General features: G+C 38.5%; 1 protein-coding gene across 1 annotated transcript in view; it reads right to left on the bottom strand.

Moving 5' to 3' along the window:
• Positions 1-11,279, bottom strand: part of FYTTD1 (forty-two-three domain containing 1) — a 43,757-nt gene that overhangs the window by 31,669 nt on the left and 809 nt on the right. Inside the window, exon 2 of the mRNA XM_005873144.2 lies at positions 4,121-4,249. Within this exon, the coding sequence (XP_005873206.1) occupies positions 4,121-4,249 (129 nt within the window). The remainder of the gene's footprint in view (positions 1-4,120; positions 4,250-11,279) is intronic.

The following is an 11,279-nucleotide window of genomic DNA, read 5'->3' on the forward strand; positions in this document are numbered from 1 at the left end:
GGGGACCCTCACCCCATGAGAGTGTGGCCATCCTGGGTGAGGGGCCGATGGCTGTTTGCAGGCTAGCCACGGCCCCCAGCCACCCAAGCTCCCAGTGGAGGCTGTCTGGAAGCAGGTATCTGGGATTTATTTGTCTTCTATAATTGGAACTTTGTTGCCATGAGCGGAGGCCACAGCCGGCTCAGAGCAGGGGGGAAGCTTGGCTTCCTCCATCGCCCGGGCAACCAAGCCTCCTGCTTGCTTCAGCTCCGTGGCTGCCGGCGCCATCTTGGTTGCGTTAATTTGCATACAGTCACTCTGATTGGCTGGTGGGCATGGCTTGGGGGCATAGCGAAGGTACGGTCAATTAGCATCTTTCTCTTTTATTAGTCTAGATATTATAAATACTATTTTGACATAATTTATTACTGCACAAATCTTTCTTCTAATTAATTTCCTTTCAATATGCATGAATCCATGCACTGGGCCACTAGTGTTTCATAAAGACCTATATATACTGCCCTAATTCTCTCCCTTCTTACTCTCTGTAACTGCCTTATGTTCTGAAAAGCACAATGAAGAAGTACTAAAGACATCATTTAATGCAGTGGTTCTCAACCTTCCTAATGCCATGACCCTTTAATACAGTTCCTCATGTTGTGGTGACCCCCAACCATAAAATTATTTTCGTTGCTACTTCATAACTATAATTTTGCTACTGTTATGAATCGTAATGTAAATATCTGATATGCAGGATATATTTTCATTGTTACAAACTGAACATAATTAAAGCATAGTGATTAATCACAAAAACAATATGTAATTATATATGTGTTTTCCGATGGTCTTAGGCGACCCCTGTGAAAGGGTAGTTCAACCCCCAAAGGGGTTGTGACCCACAGGTTGAGAACCGCTGATCTAATGCAATAGTCTTTTCTAAGTTTTTATCTATTAGTCCCTCTAGAACAGCGGTTCTCACCCTGTGGTTCACGACCCCTTTGGCGGTCGAACGACCCTTTCACAGGGGTCACCTAAGACCATCCTGCATATCAGATATTTACATTACGATTCATAACAGTAGCAACATTACAGTTATGAAGTAGCAACAAAAATAATTTTATGGTTGGGTCACAACATGAGGAACTGTATTTAAAGGGCCAGAAGGTTGAGAACCACTGCTCTAGAACGTTCTCTTCTGTCTTTCCAGAGCACCTTCATTCTCAATACTTCAATTAGTACCTCTATGAAGATCCTTTCACATTTCCAGTTATGCTACAGTAACAGTTTAAGACTAGCTATGCATCAGAACCACATATGGAACTTTAAAAAATCCCTAGGCCCTACTTCTGCAGATTCTGATTCAGTAGAAATGGAGTGTAGCCAGAACATTGGTCTACTTTATAAAGCTCCACTGGTTCAAATAAGGTTGAGAATAATTAGAACTACAGGCAGAATTTTTCATCTTTCCTTTGAATTCTGAGCTTAATCCCTTCGTGAATTTCTTTCACACACATCTATGTGCCTCAATAATTTCTGGAGTCTGATCACTTACATGAAGATATGAGAGGTTTTCTGGGAAATATCATATCACAGCTCGGTGTATGCAATCATATTACTGACTCCTTTCTGAAGCAACATACAAATATTCCCGTCTCTCGTACCTCTAAAAGAAATAGCTTTCTCAAACTTTTGGTCTCAGGACCTCTTTATGCTCTTAAAAACTACTGAAGACTCTAAAGAGTTTTTGTTCTGTGGGTTTATGTTTACTGATACTTACTATATTAGAAATGAAAACTAAGATATTTAAAAACTATTATTTCATTAAAACAATAAGCCCATTACATGTAGAATAACTTATTTTTTTTAAAAAAATTATCACATGTCATGTAGATCCCAGAAAAGTCTACTATACATTTATGAGAGTAAGAGTAAAAGTAATTACAGTAATGTCTTAGTATTATTACAAAACTAGTTTTGACCTGAGGACCCCTCAAGTCTTGGAATTCCCCAGGGTCCATAACAATACTTTGAGAACTGTTGCTACCTATAACCCAGGATATTTAGGATATTTAGATTGTTGGTACCAATATTTATTGAGTGACTAAATTATATTTTGGGCACAATTAAAGAGACTTTACTCATTCATTTATTCATCCATCAAAAATAATTTATTAAGTATATGCCATGAGCTCTCTGTCCTACTTGTGCTCTTACCTCACTGACATTACAATGTGGAAATCTGAACTTTTGCTAACGAGAGCTTAAGACAATCCCATATTTCTCTGCACATTCAGTGACAGCAGCAGCTGTTCTATTTTAGGCCCTGTCACATGTAAGTGGAGAACATACAAGCACAAATTTAATCTTGTAAGATTCTAAGCTGCACCTATATATCATTTATCTCTAGACTCAGATCATAACCTCCAGTTAAAAGTAAAACCTTTTCTTGCCCTAGACGGTTTGGCTCAGTAGATAGAGCAATCAGTCCGTAGACTGTCCCGGGTTCAATTTCGGTCAAGGGCACGTACCTTGATCCCCAGCCCTGGTTGGGGTGCATGCTGGAGGCAACCAATTGATGTTCCTCTCTCTCTGTCTCTCCCGTCCCTTCCACTCTCCCTAAAAATAAGTGGGAAAATATCCTCAGATGAAGATTAACAACAACAAGAACAACAAAAGTAAAACCTTTTCTGATCCTTTATGGACCAGATCCTATTTCACCTCATCTATTAAATCACCACTGATCTTCTTAGACCAACCTCCCTACCTAAAGTCCTATGTAAAAATTTTTTTCTTATAACATTTCTCAATGCTGTGTTTTCTATTCAATCTCTGGTACCAGAAATTCCTTAAGTAAAAGACTGCACTTTTGTATACCCTGAGAACCTGGTCAATTCAAAGTGTTTATCAGGTCTTTAACATATAGTTAGCACAATGAATATATTTCTGGCTTCTATGAACTCTAAAATTATAAAACAAATTATATATAAAACATGGTATACTATGTAATATTTATTTTTAAAATCTTTAAATATAAATCACTGGAATTAAATATTCATTTGTTATACCTAAATATCTGTCATGAAATGTACTCACTTGGGTTCAGCTGTTCAAGAAATTATTAAAGAATACATTTCTTTGCAGGGTCTAATCTTAGCTACAGACCCTATTTAAAATATATATATATTTTGAGGATATGTTGGCATGTTAACTGTTAATCATAGAACTAATTATGTTTGACCTACTGGATATTATTTCTTATGTTTTTCAACATATAGGATAAAAAATTAATTTAGAAGCTAGTTTACCAAACATTTTTTCATATGTATAAAAAAGATCTAGAGTTATAAAATTTTGAATAAAGGTTCATTCTAAAACGCTGATATAACAGCTAAGAATGTTAACTAGTCATATATAATTAAGTGTTCAGTTACTACCTTAAATCCATTTTGGAACAAGATGGTTATACAAAAATAAGCTTCCCGATTACCAAAAATAACTATATATGTAGAGTTCCAAGATCACTTAGATCACATCTAAAGCAATCAATTCTGGGTGTCACCTTTGGAGAATTCAACAAATCTTAAAGGTCCCAGATAATAAAATAAAGAGTCAAGAAGTCATTTTCTATGCAGAATAGTAGTCTCCATATATTTAAAAGGTTTTCATATAGAAAAGGAAGTACGCTTCCCTTATTCCTCTGTAAAATTAACAGGTAGGGCATGATTTAAATCAAGTCAAGAGAATTTTCTAGTAAACAGCTATCTCCAATAACAAAAGAAGTTGTCTTATGAGGTGGTATGCTCTTTCACTGAATATATTTAAGTTAGAGTTATATAGTCATCCGTAAGATAGACTGTTAAAGGAACATCTAAGATGAAGACCTCATGATATGTAAGGTCCTTTACATATCATGGTCATAATTTATAATTAAAATATACTTTAGACTATTTGTATATTGAGGTTTAGAAAAAATTTAAAGTAACAAATTTTTTACCAGATTTTAAAATGAAACAAAAACTTGAGAGTAAATACAAACCCCAAAGGGTACTGATCTATTTCCTCCATGTTTTAAGTATGTACCAAAAATAGTATACTATGAACCCATAAATAAGAGCTCTTTATTCTAACTTGCAAAACTTACCAGAATTCTGTTGGATTCCCCATCGTACTCTCATCCTGAATTGTCGGGCACCACTTTGCTGGAGTCTTCTATTTAGTCGTGGAAAATTCTGCTTCTTTCCTTCCTTTCGATTCAATTTGATGATATCGTCTGTGATAGAGGAAATGCAATGATTATTTACTTTCATTTTAACTTACTGACTCAATTACTCAGTCTCATTTTCTAATTCAGTGGTTCTCAACCTTCCTAATGCCGTGACCCTTTAATACAGTTCCTCATGTTGTGGTGACCCCCAACCATAAAATTATTTTCGTTGCTACTTCATAACTGTAATTTTGCTACTGCTATGAATCATAATGTAAATATCTGATATGCTATATGTGTTTTCCGATGGTCGCAACCCACAGGTCGAGAACCGCTGTAGATTTCCATATCCCTAACTTCTTTTCTACTTTGAAAGCACTTTCATAAGAGGGTAATAATGACAAGAAGATAAAAACTCAAATCAGCCAATGCACTTGGACCACTGAAAAAAGATTTTGTTGGAAACTTATACAACTCAACATTAGGAAGCCAAACAATCCAATTTAAAAATGGACAAAGAGCCGAAACCGGTTTGGCTCAGTGGATAGAGCGTCAGCCTGCGGACTGAAAGGTCCCAGGTTCGATTCTGGTCAAGGGCATGTACCTGGGTTGCGGGCACATACATCCCCAGGAGGAGATGTGCGGAGGCAGCTGATCGATGTTTCTCTCTCATCCATGTTTCTAACTCTCTCTCTCCCTTCCTCTCTGTAAAAAATCAATAAAATATATTTTTAAAAAAATGGACAAAGGACCTAGCTGGTTTGGCTCAATGGAGAGAGTGTCGGCCTGCGGACTGAAGGGTCCCGGGTTCAATTCCGGTCAAGGGCACATGCCCAGGTTGCGGGCTCGATCCCCAGTATGGGGCGTGCAGGAGGCAGCCGATCAATGATTCTCTCTCATCATTGATGTTTCTATCTCTCTCTCCCTCTCCCTTCCTCTCTGAAATCAATCTATATATATAAAAGCCTATGACTGTTTAACCGGTAGCTATGATGCGCACTGACCACTAGGGGGCAGATGCTCAACACACAGGCATGGAAATGTGGAACAGACTGATGAATCTCAGAGGGAAGGGGGGAGGGAAAAGGGCAGGAAGAGATTAACCAAAGATCTTATATGCATACTAGAGGCCCAGTGCACAGATTCGTGCACTGGTGGGGTCCCTCAGCCTGGCCTGCGGGGATCAGACTGAAACTGGTTCTTTGACATCCCCTGAGGGGTCCTGGATTGCGAGAGGGTGCAGGCCAGGCCATGAGACCCCACTAGTGCACAAATCTGTGCACCGGGCCTCTAATAAAAATATATATTTTTAAAAAATGGACAAAGGACCTGATTAGACACTTCTCCTAACAGGACATACAGATGGCCAAGAGACATATGAAAAAATGCTCACGGTCACTAATTATCAGAGAGATGCAAATCAAATCTACAATGAGATATCAATTCACACCTGCCAGAATGGCTACTATCAATAAACCAACAAACAATAAGTGCTGGTGAGGATGTGGTGAAAAGGAAAACCTTCTGCCCTGCTGTCTGGAATGCAGACTGGTGTAGCCATTGTGGAAAACAGTATGGAGTTTCCTCAAAAAGTAAAAATGGAACTGCCTTTTGGCCCACCAATCCCACTTTTGAGAATATATCCTAAAAATACCCCCAAAAAACAATCAGAAAGAATATATGCACTCCTATGTTCATAGCATATGAACTTGGCTATTTACAATAGCCAAGATCTGGAAACAGTCCAAGTGCCCATCAGCAGATGAGTGGATAAAAAAAGCTGTGGTATATTTACATAATGGAATACTAAAAGTCTGTAAAAAAAAGGAAGTCTTACCCTTTGTGACAGCATGGATGGACCTGGAGAGCATTATGCTAAGTGAAATAAGCCAGTCAGAGAAAAACAAAAACCATATTATCTCACTAATATGTGTAATCTAATGAACAAAATAAACTGATGAACAAAATGGAACCAGAAGCAAGAATACATGAAACATACGGCTGGTGCCCAAGGAGAGGTGGATGGTAGTGACTGAATAAAGAAGGTGAAGGAAATAGCTAAAGAACATATATGCATACTCCATGGACACAGACAATAATTTGGTAAAGGCCAAGGAAGGGGATGGGGGGAGGGGACTCCTGCAATAATGTCAACATTAAAAAAAGTTTAATAATAAAAAAAATAGCCCGAAGCAGACCTACCAATTAACGAAGATTTCTGTTATCCATACTATTACTTTTCCTGATAAAGGTAAATAAGTGAAAGCCTGTTTACTAGTATAAAAATTACTAATACTTCTTTTCATAATCACAGAAATCTCCAGTTTTTAAAGATGACCAACTTTCTTTTTTTTATTTTTTATTTATTTTATTTATTTAATTTTTTGAAATAAGTTTTAACAACATTGCACATGAATGGAAACCCCTGATTTCATTCCATAACTTTCATGCCAGAAGCATGTTGGTTTTACTTTTTTTTTTAAAAAAAAAACACAGATCTTGGCTTATTAATAATTAAGGCCTCTATGCATGCATACAAGTCCTTCGGTTGATCTCTTACTCTCCTCCCTTCTGCCCCCCAACCCTCTCTGGCCTTCCCACTGCAGTTTGACAATCAGTTTGAGGCAGCTCTGCCTCTGTAAAAGATGACCAACTTTCAATAAAACCACAGGCAGTCAAAAAATAAATCATTCCGTTAAAAGACTAAATGTATAAGTTCATCTCAATTCAGCAAATATTTATTAAGCATATACTATGTTCAATAAATATAGGTGGCAGACTATGCCTTAACAGAAACAAACAAAAGTAATAGATGACTCCTGTTCTCAGTAAGTTTAAAATTATTGATGGAAACAGACATGTAAATAGCAAATACAAAATTAAATATTGGTTTCTGTTCCTCTAGCAAAGTTACCTTATTTTCCTTTCTATACTGCTCTTATTTTCCAAAACACTTTCAAAGTGCCCCAAGGTAATTCCACAAGCCTCACATGGCTGTAACACCACAACAGAACAATGCGAAGATCAGGAAACAATATTTTCTCCAGATTCCCATTTACCTCTGTTAAAAGGAAGTTACTGCCCAGCTGGTGTGACTGGTGCAGCTCAGTGGTTGAGCGACAACCTACAAACCAGGAGGTATAGGTTAGCTTCCCGGTCAGGGCACATGCCCAGGTTGCGTGCTTGATCCCTAGTGTGGGGCATGTAGGAGGCAGCCGATCAATGATTCTCTCTCATCACTGACATTTCTATCGCTCTCTCCCTCTCCCTTCCTCTCTGAAATCAATAATAAAAAATATATATATATGTATATATATATATTTTTAAAAAGGAGGTTACTAGAACTGGGAATAGAGTCAATATCTTTAAAACTATTCACAGTGTAGATGGTTAATACACTTATTGTGGTGATCACAACAAAAGGTATATAAATGTTGAATCACTATGTTGAACACCTAAAACTAATACAATATTGTATGCCAATTATACTTCAATTATTTTTTAAAAGGTTACTAGAAGCCAAAAATGTTCATTAAAGAAATATCCAAACAATTTCTCCACAGTCCCAACTTCCAATATTAATTCTGATGACTGAAAATAGAGCAAATAAACCAAAGAAATTGAACATGGTCAACAACTTAAAAAAATTTCACAAAATTAATTAACCTCAGGAATTTTCCCCCAAAATACTGCTCTAAACAGTCTATCTGAAAAAAAAAAAAAGGAAACTTATAGGGGTCCTTTTTTATGTATTACTAGAGGCCTGATGCACGTAATTCATGTGTGGGCGAAGGGGGGGTCATCCCTCAGCATGGCCTGCACCCTCTCCAATCCGGGACCCTTCAAGGGATGTCCGACTGCCACAGGGAACAGTCTTAAACCGGCAGTCGCACATCCCTTTCGCAATCTGGGACCGCTGGCTTCTAACCACTCACCTGCCTGCCAGCCTAATCGCCCATAATCCCTCTGCCTGCCTGCCTGATCGCCCTTAACTGCTCCCCTGCCTGCCTGATGGCCCCTTAATGCTCCCCTGCCTGCCTGATCTCCCCTAACTGCTCCCCTGGTGACCTGATTGCCCCTAACTGCTCCCTGCTGGCCTGATTGCCCCTAACTGCCTCTGCTTCGGCCCCCGCACTCAGGACCCAGATTTCCCTCCTCTGGCCGGCCACAGGTACCTGGGACCCGGGCCAGCCATGGGCGCCCAGGACCCCGGGCGGGCAGCTTTGCCTGAGCCTGGCTTTGTCAGGAAGAACATCCAGAATGTCATCCAGAAGACGTCCAGTCTAATTAGCATATTACCCTTTTATTAGTACAGATGATAGATTACCTCATCCATCAGCAATCTTTAAGACTCTTAATCACATTCAAATAAATATTCATATAAAATAATTCATATTTGCCCAAATTACTTCGTTATCTTCTGGAGATTAATCCTTCAACTACAAAAGAGTTCATCAAAGTTAGACACTCAAAAACTGAAAAGGTTTAATGAACATCAGGTACATGTTAAATGAGCATGTTAAATTCTCAGTGAGCAGAAAGAAATAGACACTTCTTTTGAAACACTTTAACAAGATAAGGTGCTATTTTTCACCAGAAATCTAAAATCTCAGTGTCTTGAGAGTACACACACAAAAATGAATTTGGTCTGAGGACCATTAAAAAATAAAGGGGGGGGGCAGGGTATAATTTTGATTAACCCAATTAATCTATAATGATAAAAGCATAATATGCTAATTAGACTGGACGTCCTTCCAGCCGGCAGCCGAAGGGAAGCATGCGTCCTGGGTGCCTGCCAGCGGCCAGAGGTAAGCCTGGTTCCCAGGTGCCAGAGGGAAGCCAGTGCCAGCAGCTGGGGGAAGGAAGACCTACTCTTGCATGAATTTCATGCATCAGCCCTCTAGTTTTAAAATAAAGCAGTATAGAGTATAAACAGAACTAAAAATTAAAAGTAGTAAAACATATCAACTATAAAATTATGTTTAAAAATTTGATCTAAATCCTCCAGTTAAATGAGCTACTATGACAAAGAGGATTATTCCAATCTAAAAGAAGAGAATGGCTTTCTCCTACTCAAGGAGCAGATAGGATAGGTATAAGAAGAAAAAAATACATTATGATGAGCTACTTTTATAAAAAAGTTTCTTCCGTAACACTAGTACCACATATATGGTACTAACAGTAATAGTATGAACTGAGTACTAATAGGCATTGTTTTGACATATATTCATTTAATTTCACATTTCTATGAAATAAGTATTATAATACTCATTTTCAAATTAAAGAAACTGAGCCACAATGAGGCCAGCTATTGTTAACCTTGGTAAATATTCTATATGAATATTTATATAATCAAGGTAGAACCACAAATTAAAATAAAACAAAAATTAGAGCGCTCGATTCGGCAGCACATATACTAAAATTGGAACGATACAGAGAAGATTAGCATGGCCCTGCGCAAGGATGACACGCAAATTCGTGAAGCGTTCCATATTTTAAAAACACACACACACACACACACACACAAAACAAAAATTAGAATCTAAAACCCCTGCAGACCTGATAAAATTAAATACTCATGAAGCATAACCATTGTTTAAAATAGATCTCTCTCTCTCTCACTAAAATTCTCACTAAAACAAAAAAAAGGCACCTGACACAATGCTCTTGGAGTAGACCTAACAGTGTGTTCCTGGAGGAGAAAAAAAGAGATCAAGTTGTTTTAACTATCTACACAGCACTTCATTTCTACCTTCAAACATCATTATCCCTGTTTTCTTCACTTGACCATGGTAATCACCAAACAAAACACATACAAAACCCCTAGAAACTTAAAATAATGTCCTGGTTATGAAAATATCTGTTTAACACTTCCTATAAATATCTATAGCTTACGTCTCTAGAGCAAGAACAAAATCCTTGCTCCAACACTTACTTCTAGGAATTTGGACAAGTTATTTAATTTCTCTACACCCCAGGTTTCGTAAAATGGGAATAACTACATATAATATATATGTATATGTATGTAGAGAGAGTAAATATAGAGCTATCTGTGTACCAGATACTGTCCTAAGCAGTTTACATATGCCTCTTGACTCATTTAATATTTACATCAACCCTCTAAGGCAGATAAGCCTATTATCATCACCTTTTTACAGATGAGGCACCGAGAAGTCATTTGCCCACAATCACATGGCTATTAAGTGGTAAAAAGCAGGATTTCAACTGAGTGTGGCTCTGGATTCCGTGCTCTCTGTCATTAAAAACATATCTCACAGGGTGATTATGAGGCTAAACCGAGTTTACACATATTAAATGCTTAGTCCAGTGTCAGGAAGGTAGTAAGCACGCCATAAACAGTCGTTATTATATTTATTTTTGCTTGGCCTTAGCTAAAAAGATTTCTCATTTCTTTAGGGTTTACTAAGACAAGACTTGAGGCCGATCATTTCTGATGTTACTTCATTCATACTATCCTGGGTTCTGACTTGTGGCAATCACTGAAACCAAGACGTTTTTTGTTTTGTTTTTGTTTTTTTTTTTACTACAAGCTCTGCAGGTAAACCACAACAAAAGAAAAAAAAGAAAAAAAGTCCTGTCCCGGGGAAAGTGACACCTCTGCATCCACTCGTCAGGTGCTTTTCAAAGACGCCCCAAACGGCAGTCCCCGGAAAGAGCTGGCAGAGAGTGAGCTTCACCTAATCCCGTAACTGGAATCCCCAAAAAAAAAAAAAAAAAGGACTTCCATTTAAACTGGCCGAGCCAAACACAGAGACTCGCTCCTCGGCGGTGCCAGGCCTGACTTTTTAATTAAATCACCGACCCTGCCGCTTTTTGCACGTCCGTCACCAACCCGCGCCACCCTCTTCGACGCGCTAGATCCCACGCTCTACCCGGCTTCGCATCCACCCAGATCTCTCCCTTGGTTTTTGCTTCCTTTACTTTTTTTTAAATTTTTTCCTAGTTAGCCAGGCCTGGGTAAGGAGGCTGTGCTTTTTCGCAGGCACCGCCTAATAAAGCGCCCGCGGATGAAGTCCAGCCGAACGAAATTCTCTTTCTGACCGCCGCTCCGGGGTCGGTGCCCGTCAGAGCCGCC

Source organism: Myotis brandtii, unplaced genomic scaffold (assembly GCF_000412655.1).
Source record: "Myotis brandtii unplaced genomic scaffold, ASM41265v1 scaffold4, whole genome shotgun sequence".
Classification (NCBI taxonomy): domain Eukaryota; kingdom Metazoa; phylum Chordata; class Mammalia; order Chiroptera; family Vespertilionidae; genus Myotis; species Myotis brandtii.